The 15548-nt window shown below is 35.5% G+C and overlaps 1 protein-coding gene across 1 annotated transcript; it reads right to left on the reverse strand.

The window, feature by feature from the left end:
* Positions 1-3164: 3164 nt before the first annotated feature.
* Positions 3165-8104, reverse strand: LOC104440892 (nucleobase-ascorbate transporter 2). The gene is made up of 14 exons (XM_010053879.3): positions 7587-8104; positions 7341-7438; positions 6428-6604; positions 6183-6283; positions 6021-6096; positions 5855-5914; positions 5371-5555; positions 4911-5007; positions 4737-4823; positions 4474-4532; positions 4302-4393; positions 4144-4221; positions 3875-4035; positions 3165-3694 (listed from the first exon to the last, which is right to left on the reverse strand). The coding sequence occupies exons 1-14, from the start codon at positions 7675-7677 to the stop codon at positions 3482-3484; spliced, it is 1575 nt and encodes a 524-aa protein (XP_010052181.1). The 5' UTR covers positions 7678-8104; the 3' UTR covers positions 3165-3481.
* Between the last annotated feature and the right edge of the window lie 7444 nt (positions 8105-15548).

Consider the following 15548-nt stretch of genomic DNA (forward strand, 5'->3'; position numbering starts at 1 on the left):
CATCTAGCCAATTTTGAACGGAATTTGTTGATGTGGACACTGGCTCTCCTACGTGGCACGATTAACATTGACATGAACAAAATTTATTATTTTTTAAAATATTTTTTCAAATTGTTTATAATATATTTTTAATTTGTATTTTTTTCTTTTTTTCTTCTCTCTCTTCTTCCTCTGTTGATTGCCCAACCACTAGTGACTAACCAGAGACTGTGATTGATGAGGATTGGCCTCATCATCCTAAGGCGAGCTTGCCCTCATTAGGAATTGGCTGGTGAGGCTCGTGGGCCGAATTTGGTGAGGGCAAGCCTCGCCCAAGGCTAGCAAGGGTGAGGCAAGGTCATCCTTGCCAGTCATAGCCTCTGGCCGGTCGCCGACTGGGTGACCAACAGAGGAAGAAGAGAGAAAAAAAATCGAAAAAATATTTTAAAAATAATAAATTGTGTCTACGTTAGCAAAGATAAGACGGTCGGTGGCATTGAATTCCGACCAAAATTGGTCCGATGAACTTAAATGACAAGAAGTGAAAATGTTTAGGATTGAATTGACAAAATTAAAATTTAGAACTAAATTGACAAAAGTATAAAAAGTTTAAGACGTGTTTGATAATTTTCCTGCCCTCGACTGGCACTTGAATAATTTCTATCTAGTCAAAGTTCCTTCAATGACTGTTTTTTCAGTTAACATTTATGAAAATAGGTTAAGTAATTTCTTCCTATTCTATGATTATACTTCAACTACTCTAGTTCTATCTTCGTTTTGTTCTAGCAAAAAAAAAAAGTCTTTTTTTTTTTTTTGCCTATTTTTACTGTCCTTTCTCACCATTTGAAATATTAATATATCTTTTTCTAAATTCATATTTTTTTAAAAAGAGTATCTATTGTATGATCTTGACTTTTACAGTTTAAGAACTTACGAGATTTAATATAATATATTTCCTAAGTCCATACCAACAAGTATATTTTGTTTCACTTAAATAGGACACAACTCGAGATATGCTTTTAGAAAATTAGACTTATGTAGTATGCAATGAGTATTTTATTTTGTGGTATAAAAGTCAAGAGTCAGAAATCCTACACTACATTAGATTGGTACATAAGGGCACTAATAAGATAAATTCGGTATATAAGGGCCACCACGAAATAATACAAAACACCTCATAAAAGGCCTTCACGTGCTCGCTTACCTTTAACTTTTTTGTTCTTTTGCTCTTTTAGCTTTTTAATTGTGAATTTTGTATGCTAAAAATTAAATGGGTTTTTTTAGTATTTATAAGGTCGTACGTGGTGCTCTATATAATATCTATTATATTATAGGGTTCGGAAGTGCTTCTTTTTGCATTTATAATCCGGTGATGGCTGGGGTGGTGGAGTTCTGGTTTTAGTGATTTTGACAACTAAAATTGTCAATTTTGGTTATTTGGAGATAATTATAGATATGAGTCTTACATTCATCTATAACTAAGATTTTTTTTTTTTGGGAGCTCCGTTAAGATTATTCATCTCATTTCAGGACTAAAATTTGTGTATTTGTTTGGGTGGCTATAAAATCTACATATTAAAGTTGTATATGTTTCATGAAAGTAGAAAAAGTAATTAGCAAAAGGCCGAAATTTTTTTTTACGGGATCCAAAGAATGGTTTCATATGTGATTTTTTTTTAAAAAAAATTCATCAATATAGTTAATGATAATCTTATGAAAAATCTTGCATCAAAACTTTTAAATGTTTACTCAAAATCAATATTCGATTGAGTGGAACCACTGCCTGCGGTGACCCAGTTGGATAAGTGCTCCCATGATCCTTTGCCAGAGGAAAGGAGTTCGAATCCTGCGGCCTTAAGTGCGACGTCGGGGTGGTGGATCATCTACTAGCGTCGCCCCAGGGTTTATCCCTCGTTCCCCTGGGCCTATCGGATTGTCCATGTTGGTACGGTACGCGGATTTCCTGGGTCATCAAGAAAAAAAAAAAAAATCGATTGAGTGGAGTGTTGTTGAGCGATATTTTCCCTAATTGATTAAAATTGATTATGAGTGGGCCTAACAATTCCCTTCTCGAGAGCAAACCGTTTCGGCCCACCCAGATCAAATTAATTCTTTTAATCATCATGGGCAAAGATGGGTGAGGAATGGGGCTTGCTACTACTAGATTCGGTCTCCTTAGGTCTACTTGATATGTCAATTTCTTAGAAAAATTGTAGATTTTCACCATGAACTCTGATTTAGAAAATAAAGTTATGTATCAACAATAATTGGAATTACCATGGCAAGGTGGTGGCAATAGAAAAATTGTAGATTTTCACCATGTACTCTGATTTAGAAAATAAAGTTATGTATCAACAATAATTGGAATTACCATGGCAAGGTGGTGGCAATGTGCTAGTAATATATGGAACTACGGTTGACTAAACCGTTCAATGATGACAATTATATTTTATATGTATATGCAGTCGTTCAATAAGATCCAAGGCTCTATAATTCTTTTTCTATTGAAGGATCTCATTTTTAATTATTCTGTGAGATTTAAAGAAAACCCACTCCCTACTATAATATTATCTCTTAAATTATTTACACGATCAAAGAATGAATGAAGCTCTAAATCGTAGGGAAAATGTTAAATTAAGTTGCAAATGTCTTCAAACGGAACGATTCGTTGTGAACAGTCTTAAATAGGCATTCAACTTATCATTTTTAATTAAAATGATCATGATAGATCAACAACCCCTCCAATCGTCTCTCCTGCTAAAAAAGATAGTATATCCAAATGAAGCTCTAAATTGTAGGGAAAATGTTAAATTAAGTTGCAAATGTCTTCAAATGGAACGATTCGTCATGAACAGTCTTAAATAGGCATTAAAATTATCATTTTCAATTAGAATGATGATCATGATAGATCAACAACCCCTCCAATCGTCTCTCCGGCTCAAAAAGATAGTATATCCGCATAAGATCAAGAGGTTCTAGAATGGTTTGATCTATTACTTGCGTATCAATTAAAGTCGGAGTCCGTCAATTGGAAATTCGGATACATAATCTCCAAAGTCATATATCTTCACTATATTTACAATATATTTGAGAAAAGATCTATTTGCACATGTTTAACAATGATTTCACTTATGAACTCTTATGAACTCATTCTAGTCCTCTTTCCTTCTATTGCAATGATAAAAGAACCAAAGGAATTTCTATTGTTAACGTTTCAAACAATCACTTCATTTCGATGCAGATCTTTCCTGTTGTGTGCCAAGAATTGAGACAGCAGAAAAGGAGGGAAAAAAAATAAACAAATTTATTGCATTAAACCCATATACAAGCTGGGTTAAACACATATATAGCAAAGTTCAATGGCAGAGAAATGATGCTTTTCCTCGTCCATTCCATCGTCACACCTTCTTTAACTTAGCTCACACCACACAATCCTCACTACCCTCCGGAAATGATGCTTTTCCTCGTACAAATTCATCCGCAACCGCGGAGCACATTTACTTCACGACGGCGGGAAGAAACGGTTGAGGTTGAAGGGAAGGGTGTAGAACTCCTCATTCCGGCTGTCTCCTTTGAACGTCCGGAACTTGGCCCACCACGGCATCCCCCGGTCTTTGGCGCTGTCCTTGTAGTCTAGAGTGTTGTCCAAGAACACGGCCACAATCAGCGCGACCGTTGGGGACGAGAAGAAGATAGTGTTCAAGAAATCATTGAACTGCACAGAGAGAGAAAGAGAAGGGCTAAGTCTACTTGAAAAGTCCAGAAAGAGAAGGGCTTTTCATGAGAATTATCTACAAGTGTGAACTGCACAGAGAGAGAAAGAGAAGGGCTTTTCATGAGAATTATCTACAAGTGTGCTAGTGTCATCGGAAAGGTCCAGAATATGAAATCTTACCCATATTGCCCTGGTATGAGAAGGACCATGGAGGGCCTTTAATGTGTATTCTCTGAAGTACTCGGGAACAGACAAGCCTAAGAAGAGCGAAACGCCCACAATGAAGAGATTCCGCATCGAATTCATGTTTGTGAACTGCAAAAATGACAGCCCCACAGAGGCTGGAAGAAAGCAAATGCAGCTGCTCAATAATAATCAGATGCTAATCTCAAAATGTGAGGATGGTATATGTAGACAGTCGTGTGGATTATCACTTTGGTTGCACTTACCGACAAGACCAAATAGAACGCAGTACACAGCAGCGAAGATTGTAAATGGTATTGAAGCAAAAAGTGCTCCAAATTTTCCTTCAATAGAAAGGGAAGTATGTCAGGGAAGTGAGATGGAATGAAGAAGTCTCGATAAGTGAATGCTCTATATGACTCACCGAGCATTGAGAAGAAAATCATAAAGCCTGCCGAGATCTGAATGACCCTGCGGCTTCCCACCCTGGTGCTTCCAAGAAGACCGACATTTTCTCTGAGACATTGAGAACAAGCTTAGTATTGAGAAAAGGGTGAAAATGAAGGAACTTGATATCAGATTACAATGCCACTTACACTGAGACTGTTGAACCCGTCAATGTCCCAAACATGCCATCCAGCAATATGCCAATTCCCTGCGTGTGATGAAACCTCATGTTAGTTCTTCAAAATTAGTTGATTTCCTGCTAATTGTACTTCTGATGAGCCAGCCGTTTGACAAATTTGCTTGAATACTTCTTTTATCGGCAGCAAAGCTAGGGGTGTGGGTGTGTGTGCGTATGTGTGTGAATCATTTCTTCCGGTCTAAATTAAGTAAAAAACAAGGCAACTTGCCAGACCTGCCATCCGATGCCGCGGCTAAGAACATGAGCTGGAGGAGGCGTCGCACTAGCCAGACGAGATGCAGCCTTGTATGCTCCCGTTGACTGTCAAATAGACAACCTCTTAGGGTCACCAGTGGACTAGTGACATTGAAATGGATTGTGCTAAATCTTAGTTTTTCTGATTAGTACCTCGATTAATGAGACCAGCACGGCAGCCATCATCCCAAAAGCATGTCCAGCATCAAATGTAGGCGCACCCCACTGAAGAGGGTACGGAACTTTTATCCTGACAGCAAGCAACTCTCACATCAAACAAACATTTCGTGTTTTTTACTCTCACGAATTGGGACTTCAGCTAGTCATATAATTTCTTTCTATTAGATTTGATTTATCCTAAAAAAATGCCCGCGAGTCATGCTTGAGTATAGACCTATCCGCTATTGGTGCATTGCATGCTCTTATGAAAATTTAAACTGTGAAAGGTGTTTCCTATTTCAGTGCTTGGTGTTCTTCGACCAGCATATATTTAACCCCTCTAATGTCTAAATGCACATCCAGCAAAGCCAATTGCTTTGCTCTCTCAGAGGCACTTGTTACAGTAAATGCTCTACCTATGTTGTGGATTAAACTGAGAAGACAAGTTACTGACCAGGGAGCAGTGGATATCAGGTTGGCCCTGTCTGTCCGGCAATTGATTTGAGTTAACTCTGGATGATGTTTGTACGCACCACTTGCCGTCAAGAGGTGTGCATATGCCCATATCACGGTGATTGATATAAGGAGAGCAAACCGTTCGAGTACAGGCAGTCCTCTTAAATGAAAATTCTTTAAGTACTGTAATAAAGTTCATAAGAAAGAAAAAGATGAGCAGGAAGGAAGATGTACCAGTTGCCATACTTTTATAAACAAAAAGAAGATTTGCTCTCACATACTTTTAAGGGAAAAGGGTGACAAATATTGAATACTGTAACTAACGTTAAATACTTCTTTGACAAACAAATTATTTTTTGAATATATAAACTTGGTAAATATGGGAAATGGTAAAAGCCTTCTCCATAATATTTCATATGAAGTAGGATTTATCTGAATCATATCTCAATAAAATCAATTTATTGCCGATATAGGTCTGTTACCTGGGAGAAAGCAATAAACAAAATAAACATGGGGATGCCGATTTCAACACATCTTCCAACCTGCAAGATGCACCATGAGTGTAAGATTAATGAATGAGGGTGATTCTTCGCTGTTGGAGGAATCCACAAATTCATAACCAGTGTCAGGAAGAGTGCAGCATCCTACCACTGGGAAACCTCGATCAAACAGACCGAAGCCCGCCAATGCAATCACAGGTACCATACCTAGCGGGCTGAAGAACCTGCATCGTAAGTCACATACATCAGAGATTGTGCTTCTGTTAAGTTCATTAGCAGAGGGAAATAATGTGTGGGATAAATTCTATACCGGGAACATATTGCCCACATCTGACTGTAACCAAGAATGATTTGGATGCTTGATGCTACGATCAGAGCGCCCTGAACTGCTCTCATCGTACTAAGGAATCTCTAGAAATGTATAGACAGTTCTAGTCATGTGAGCGCTTGAAGATACTTTATAAGTTTACCCATGAAATTCAACATTGTCTCCTAGACAATGCTGTTTCATGTGGACTTAACCATGTGGGCAAGTAAAAAATCTTCTTAACTTACCAAGTGATCATCCTCAATTCTTGTTAGTTTGGAATCATGAATTATCGATATAATGGGGACCATGTACGCATAAGAACCTCCTATAACCGTTGGCAACCGGGTTCCAAATAGCGTCTGAAGGAGCGTATTAATTCCCTCGACAAATAGCAACGTCTGCACTACTCTCACTTTGTCACCCTGGCCAACATAGAAACCAAAAGATTTCAGCGATATAGGGTGAGCAAAAGTCCCCAGTAAATTTCCAAGACAAGTTCAATTTATACTTATTCTCCTGGAACAATCAATTAAAATATTAACCTATCATAATGAGAAAGGACAGAGAGCACTTTGGTCAGATTAATGGCTCATGTTTTAGGCCATTCGAACGCGTGCCATGAAAGCGGTTGCTAGTAAGTTTCTATGTTGAAAATCATTCAAACCCCGTATGATAAATTCGCACATACAAGATATGCGAACGTGCAAAAACTCACTTACAATTGGAAATCACACTGATTATAAGACGAGTGGTGCTGACTGCTGTCAAAGTTTCAGGGTAGCTACCGCGAAATCTGTAGATTCTTCGAATGACTTAAGTCATGATGCTGACGCATCCTTATAAGCTTCTTGCGAAAAGGAAATGACTAAGAAATTTGTGATAAATATGCTGATTGAACTCATCCTAACCGCGATTATTTACTATAAATCTCTCTGCAGTTATTGCAATATTAGCAAGAAAGATGCTCTGCTCAATGATCCATTCCCACAAGCACCACTCAACAGATAAATGAAAGGAGCATCCATGATAACGATTCACTAACGAGAGGGAAATTAATGAACAAAGGTTCACTAAAGATGGAGTGAAATGATAGATAAAAGAAAAGTAAAATGAGATCAATCAGTAGACAAGAAAGAACCAGAAATAGTATCCACTCACATCACTGCCTCCCATCAAAGGAACCAAAAACGAAGGGATCATCACTGCTGTTCCCAGGGCCAAAATGTAGTGCTGAAAGCCCAAAGCTATTGCTTCCCCTGGTTGCAAGATCAAAAACTCACACACATCAAGCGCGACAAACAAGGGGGCGTTTCAAGTGCTGAAGATCATCAAGTAATGAAAATGGGGGGATCAACAAGATCCTAAAAGAAATAAAAGAACAGAAAGGAGAGGATTGGCCTTTACCCCAAGAAGGGTTGGAATCTATGCAATACTCCAAGCCCTGAAGTTGGTCCATCGGTAAGTGGCTTATCTCTTCTGCCTTTGGAGCCGCCATTGTTGTCAGTTCTCACGCTCTGAGAAAAAAAGCTCCTCTGCTGCCTCTATCTCCAAACGGGTCTCCCAAGAATGAACCACAGAGACGAATGGGCACAAAACCTCGGTCTCCACTGATATCAAAACTGCAACTTGAGTAGAACCCAATGTCTGTCTCTGTGTCTAAGAGAGAGAGAGAGAGAGAGAGAATGGACCAAAGAGAGAGAAGCTAGCAGAGAAATGGAAAAGCTAAAAGCGAGCTCGAGAGCGAAAGAGAGAACAAGTGTGAAAGGTCTTGAGGGAAAAACCTAAGCACTTGCCCCCCACTTTAAACCCCTTTAGAGAAGCAAGTGTTAAATTTTTGACAAGCATCAGGAAGTGAGTCACTGCAGCATCAGCTCCTTTCGGATTTTGGCACAGTGAGAGAGAGAGAGAGAAAGAGAGAGAAAAAGAACCGTTGAGCGTTCCTCTGCATTTGTCCCCGAACTGCCCCTTAAGGAACTCCCCACCTCCCGAGAGTCCGAACTGGATTTTGACCGTTGCCCCCCCCTGTACTGTTCCCGGTTATTAAATCTCGCTTTTACTGCAAGGAGACCCCAGCAGCATCAGCAAACCTTTATTAAATTTTGACCCGCAGGAGAAGAAGACAACAGGCCCGAAAAAAGGGAGGATGGCGATTTGTGTATTGTTGGCTTCCATCTTTGCACGGGGCTGCTAGTTTTCCCCTCCTCAAAAGGAGAGAAAGAAAAAGTTGGAAGCTAGAGAGAGAGAGAGGGGCTGCAAATCTTCTTTTGTGCCTTGGAGATGAGAACCCTTCTGATTTTCAATGTTTGATTACATATAGTATGAGCTACATAGTATATTCGAAATCACAAGCTTTTCTTATACGGGTATCTAACACAAGTCGCTTTTCTTCAAGCATATCAACAAGCGTTTCAATTCGAAAAAGTTAAAACTTTCGGAAACGTTTTTATATCATTGTGCTTTTGTTTTTGGTTGGAATACTGCTGTACTTTACATGAACATAGACTTCGAGTTTTATTCATTTATTCCTTAATAAGTGTTCTCAAGACATTCATTTACAAATATCAATTTTTTAAGGATTGCCTATTAATGAATATCCAAACATTTATGAATTCTTTTTAATAAAAAGAAGCATGTTTTTAATTCTGTAATTGCTGCGAGAGAGTTGCGCCAAATGCCCTTTGAATATGTAAATGGATTGAGAAAGTGTTCGATTTTCAAAATGCCGAATGTATATGTCACAAGCAAGAGACTGTTCGAAAAAAAACTGAAAATATAAACACCGAGTACTATAGCACTGAATTATAAGAGTCGCATCTATTTGATTCCCACTTTCAAGTGTCGAATTAATTTGCCTCATTTGACAATCATCGCAATCGAAATATTGAATTTTAGTGATTCATTACGTTGCTTTATTGGTAGCAAAATGGTAACCGAATGAACTTGAATATAATCATGAAAAAAAATTACAAGAATTTCTCTAGTTCTAGCTAGTATCATGAAAGCAAGTTAATCATGGACAAAAAAAAATGAATACCCTCGATTGTAGGGATGAAGGGTTGTAGATTCCGTATAGGTTCCATCATGAATCTATCCTATCACTCCAGGATTGGTTTCAAGGTTTATCTGGGTTTCATATGTATAATTAGTTAAACAATTACAGTGAATTAACACATTTAATGACTATCATTTATTGTTATAATCCATTGACCACAACATATATATAGATACACAAATAGTATGAAATATTAACAAGGTAAAAATATCAATCATAAAATAGAAGCTTGAACCAATACTAAATTATACACTCATCATCATATGCCATGGAATATCGTAAGATCACTCAAAGATATAGATCAAGAAAAATACAAAAAGTTATTCTAGGTTCCAAATTCCATCTATCTAAAACCTAAAACTTACTCGTCAAAATAGATTTTCCAATTTTTGGTACTCGAAACCTATTATGCATACCCTAGATGTTAGAAATAGACAAGTTCCTACCGGTCCAATTCTTCCATTCGAGGTTGTAATGCTTGCTCCTACTCAATTGTGCCGAGGTCGCCATAATCTAAGTGAAAATGGAAACATGTATTTTTTTATTTTTTTTGGGATATATACGATATTTTCCTTATTATATTACCCCTTAGTCAATCAAGTTTTGAACATTTTCTATTGATAATTGAGTCCTAAGGTCAGCTTTTGTCATCGGAGAAGGTCACATGGCTAACATATTGTTAGGGTCAGTTGGTTGCGCGAGCAAATGTAGCATCCTTACTTTATGAAATTATAGAAAAAAATCATTGACAGTATTATAACTTACTATAATACTGAGCTTGGGTTCTACCAATTACGTAGGTGTCATGATTTTTAAAAAACTTCATTTGAGTGACTTTAGCAACATATCTCCAATGACAAATGCAGCCCCTGGACAGAGTGAATGGCTCATTTGCCTAACTTTGTGCTGGGCATCCACTCAAAAAAGTCATCGGACCATCTTCTTGAAAAGATGTAGTCTCAAAATGAAGAAATGTTTTAGGCTTGCGAGTTCCTTCACTCAGTGCGACGAGGCAGAGACGCGAGCGAGGGGCCTGCGTGCACTGTCGGTTGAAGTAGCAACAATCATTCGACTTTGTCGTACATCATGTGGGAAAAACCTGAATGGATTGTACCATAGAATGAGACGTACAGATTATCGAATCTCTTTAAAGACGATTAGATATTGTCAACAGTGTTTTGCAGATTTGCAAATTATGCCTCTCAAGATATAACACTTTGAAGTCAGTCAGACACTTCTCGAATCTGGCACACCTCGAGAACCACCTTTTAATAACTAAAGAGACATGCCTTTTCAGAGACAAAAAAAGAAAGAAAACTATTGCAAAAAGACACGGATTATAGAGTCGTGTTGATTATGCTCAAATTGGTTGAACCATGAACCCATAATTATTATAATATTAAAAATTAAGAAAACTATGGTAGAAAACCGATAGGACATGAACCGAAGAGTCATAATTTTAAAGGCGCTTTTTGTTGAGTAATTAACTCATAATTACACCACATATCTCTGATGATGTACATGAATTTATTTTAATAAATGGATATCGAGCATGGCTTCTTCAACGGGAATTACGGATTCTCTCTCTTCAAAACGATGACCTATTCACATAGACACTTTCCGCGACCTTACATGAATTGGGTCTGTTTATCCATTGAATTCTAGGACACTATACTGACTTATTATGACAGATTCTTAAGATGTGCTAATGGTCCTAAAAAGTCGAGCTAGTAATATAGGGGGAAAACAGAAGAAACATAAAAGATTGCACTATTTAAAAGATAATTACATTAGGCACAAAATCTATTGAAAAAAATTGAGTATGCCTTCTATTAATTTTGTGAAATACAACATCCTTCTAATGAGGAAGAAATATATATATATGTCAATGATAAAAGAGAAATGAGTTTCATCATGCATGTGCTAAAAAAAAGGGGGGGCCCAGGATGATTGGTCAACATCCGTTCCGTGGGTCCAATGTTTGAAGTCATGATGCATGTTGACCCAACTTTTTAATAGACCCTTAGATGACGCACTCAAAGGACTCGGCGTCGTTTTGATTAACGAGAGTATGGAGGTGAAGAACATCTGTCGAGACATAACTTTCCGGGAAAATCGGCACTGAGGATGCTCCCCAATTACTTGGTTACTTGTTCAAAAAAAAAAAAAAAAAACTATCACCGACTCTGGTTGAATTGAGACGTTTGGCAACATAATTTTAAAGGTTTTCCAATTAAAGTTAGCATTTCTAAAGTTCCTTAGTCTAATGCAAGTCCTGCCTAGTATTGACATCGAGCATTTTCGGAATACTACTTTTGGGAGTAATGAATTTTTTTTCCAGCTTTGCCCTCATTTAAATAATATAAATTCCAGTTTGACCATCATCCTCACTTTCCTATACAAATTCGACTGGCATGGCACGACCTTGACGTGGTGTTTATTTATTTTGCACCTTAAATGGATAAGGTTGTCCATCTACCGAGTACATTTATGTTGAAGTTTGAGTTGATGTGGTATGTATTTTGGGGGGCACTTTCTTCTAATATTTGTTGTTTTGCTACTTTCCACTTTTTGTAAGCCAAAAAGTTCTTCATGCTTCATTGGCATCTCATCTCTTGTCAAATTAAGTTGTGATCCACCTAAGTCGAATAAAACATGCATCTCTATGTTTGCGTACTTGCTAGGGATCACTCTACCCAGTACCGAGACTGGGGCCATGCCTCCAAAATAAAGTGTAAAAAGGAATTCTTAATGAATGATTCTACATAAAAATCTGCATATTTTGAAAAAATGATAAAAAAAAAAAAGACAAGTCAAATTGTTTAAACAGAAGAAATCAAAATGCAAATCCCATGACGAAACAGAGTTTCACTTGGCTAAGTTAATCTTAATAGCTTAAGCTTCCCAAGGAACATCATTTTTCTATACTTTTTCAAAAGCTCTTTGTCTTCTCCTCTGGTCTAATCTTGTCATCTTTCCAGTAATTGAAACAAATAAATAAAAATAAAAGAGGGGGTCCGACTAGACCCCGACGTGTGAATCATAAGCTTTGCCAAAACTCCTCTTAACGACTATTTTTTCACCCTCTGAGGCGACGGTACAGGCAAGCAGCAGCGGCAGCCTAGAAATCGGTGCGCCTGCGCCACGGTACGGATCGGCTCAGAACAGAACCGTCGCTATTCGGCGGCATATGTTGCCATTTGCATCAGCCATGGTTAAAATGCCCATGATTTTTACCCCCACCACCCCCTCCGCCCCCAAGGGTCTCTGCATCCTATGCCTTTTCTCCCCATCGTTTTGAACGGCAAAATGACCCTATTAAATGTCGTCCTAACAGGCTTTTGAGGGATACTACCATAAATAACCTGAATTGATATATTTAAATTTATCCTAAACTAATGTTTTAACCATCAAAAATCATAAATTGATATATTTATATAAATTAATCTTTTATTTAATTAAATTAATACTACAAAAAACCACAAATTGGTATAACATGCCGCATCGATACACCTTTTAATTGTTACATGACATCCAACTTAGTAATTTAATAATAAAATTTAACGAAAATTAATGGAGAATAAATTTGTTACGAGTATACCAATCTGGGGTTTTTCCATAGTATTAAATGTAGACTTTAAGATTGTCATTGTTACATATCATCCAACTTAGTAATTTAATAATAAAATTTAATGAAAATTAATAGAGAATAAATTTGTTATGAGTATATCAATCTAGGGTTTTTCCATAGTATTAAATGTAGACTTTAAGATTGTCAAGACTATGTGAATAAAATTTAGGATATAATAAAATTTATTAATACCTATGTTTGATGCATATTCAAGACAAGATAAAGTTGAATATAAGTGTGATATAGATTAAATAAAATTATCTCATGGGGAGATGAGATAAATGTGAATAGAATTTATAGCATCCATAATAGGAAATTTTTTTTTAATAACGGATTTTTTAAATTAACAAATTAAAATTACATCTCAATATAAACAATATTTGAATTCTAATATAAGAAATTCAAAATAACACAAAATAACAATTTAGTTATTTTAATTTAATCTATATATAAATATTATATACTTATTATATATTTCAGGTATTTTAGTATTTTAGGTATATTAATATAGTTTACTATTTAATAACATTTTATTAGAGAACGATGGGAGGGGAAAAATAAATAATTAATTAAATAATTAATTAATAAAAAGAGAGGAAAATAAAATAAAAAGAAAATAAGATAAAGTAAGTAAGAATGTTGCGAGAGGTAGTTATTTTTCTCGAATGACAAAAATTTTAAATTAACAAAATTAAAATTATATCTCAATATAAATAATATTTGAATTCTAATATAAGAAATTTAAAATAACAAAAAAATAACAATTTAGTTATTTTAATCTAATCTTATTCTTATATATATATATATATATTATATATTCGAATTTAATTATATTTTATAAAATAATTTCAATATATAAATATAAATTTGTTTTTATATTTATTATATATTTTAGGTATTTTAGTATTTTGGTTATATTAGTATGGTTTACTATTTAATAAATTTTATTAGAGAATGATTGCAGGAAAAAAATGAAAAAGAAATTAATTAATAAAAGAGAGGAAAATAAAATAAGGAAGAGTGTTGTGAAAGATTTTTACAATATATGTTTGTAAAAATTTTGGTTCATTTTTCCTAATATGTTGTTTATACTATAACGTACATGATATCACAATATGATGTGAATATATTTAACTTTATTATTACAATTACTAAATAGTAAATATGATATATTAAAATCCCTTGGATCTCACATTTTATCATATCCAATCATATTTTTATTAGAAATCCGGACGAACAAACATAACCAAAGATATTATGTCTCCCTTTATTAATGATTTGGCCTGGAGGAGCCCAAGTGAACAAGCTTGAGCTCACTAGGCTCAATACACGTTTCAAGCAAGTCTTGACAAATGGTCGAAACCTGCTATCAAGTTTACTTTCAACTCAAGTATGACTAATTTTCAAGTCGTTGAGTGAAGTTAAGATTGGCAGTAAATAAAGAACTAACTCCAAATTCAACCATCTTATAATTTAGAGAAAAAAAAACCACCAAAAACTCTAAAAGTATGTCCATTATAATATATTTATCTCAATTTTTTTTTTACACAAAAAATCTCAAACTTATACCTATGAAATATGTATACCCTCCATCACAGTTTCGTTAACGATGACAGTTAAAAATCTTATGTGGCTGCCTACGTGACGAAGGCAAAACAATGATAACATGACGTCAATGTGGCTTCCGTATGGCCAAAATGTTTTGATGGCCATTTAAACTAGGAACAATACTGCTTCACGTTTCTCCTCTCTCTCCCTTTCTCTCTCGCGTTGAATTGAAGAACTCATTTGCCTCAAATTTTAGGATTTGTTCATGTTATCTCTCAGAAAAATCTCATTTGCTCTCTCAATCGATTCCTCCACATTATGTAGGGTCATTGCTCTCTCTCTCTCTCTTTTTGCTCATTGCTGAAGCTGTATTTGCTAGATTTGGGACTCACTTGAGAAAGCTCGATTCTAGCTTGGCAATTATCTGAATCTGCGTGAACCTCTCAAGGATTCAACCACGACCAATAAAATTATCTAAAGTATGAACTTACTCGACATTTTAAATGCTTAAAAGTAGAACATTGAGGTTTTTAGTCTATGAACTCTTTTTTTTTTTTTAGGACCAATATTGTAGAAAACCCCAAATTAGTACACTTATAACAAATTTACTCCAAATTAATTCTTTGACAATTAAAAAAATCAAAACTTGATATATTTGGGACAAATTTATTCAAAACTATTTTTTTAACTACAAAAAACTCTAAACCAGTGCACTTGAGATAAATTTAACCCGAAGTGATTTTTTGATCATAAAAAACTCCAAACTAATGCATTTGTCACAATTTTATTCTTTATTAGTTTTCGTTAAATTGAATTAATACCACGAAAACTCCAAAAATGGTATACTTATGACAAACGGATGATAAAATCTCAAACTTGTACATCTATTAATTATCACGTGCCATCCAACTTACTAATTTGACAGTAAAATTTAACGAAAACTAACAGATAATAAATTTATCATAAATGTAGTAGTTTAGGATTTTTGGTGGTAAAAAAATTAATTTTGAGTAAATTTATCTCCAGTGTACTGATTTGGGTAATTATGACCACTAATCCTATTTTGTCTTTAAAATGAGTCATCGATCATTCTAGCACATGCCTCAAATTTTAAGAATATGGTAAAGCTAACATG

Source organism: Eucalyptus grandis, chromosome 4, assembly GCF_016545825.1.
Source record: "Eucalyptus grandis isolate ANBG69807.140 chromosome 4, ASM1654582v1, whole genome shotgun sequence".
Lineage (NCBI taxonomy): Eukaryota > Viridiplantae > Streptophyta > Magnoliopsida > Myrtales > Myrtaceae > Eucalyptus > Eucalyptus grandis.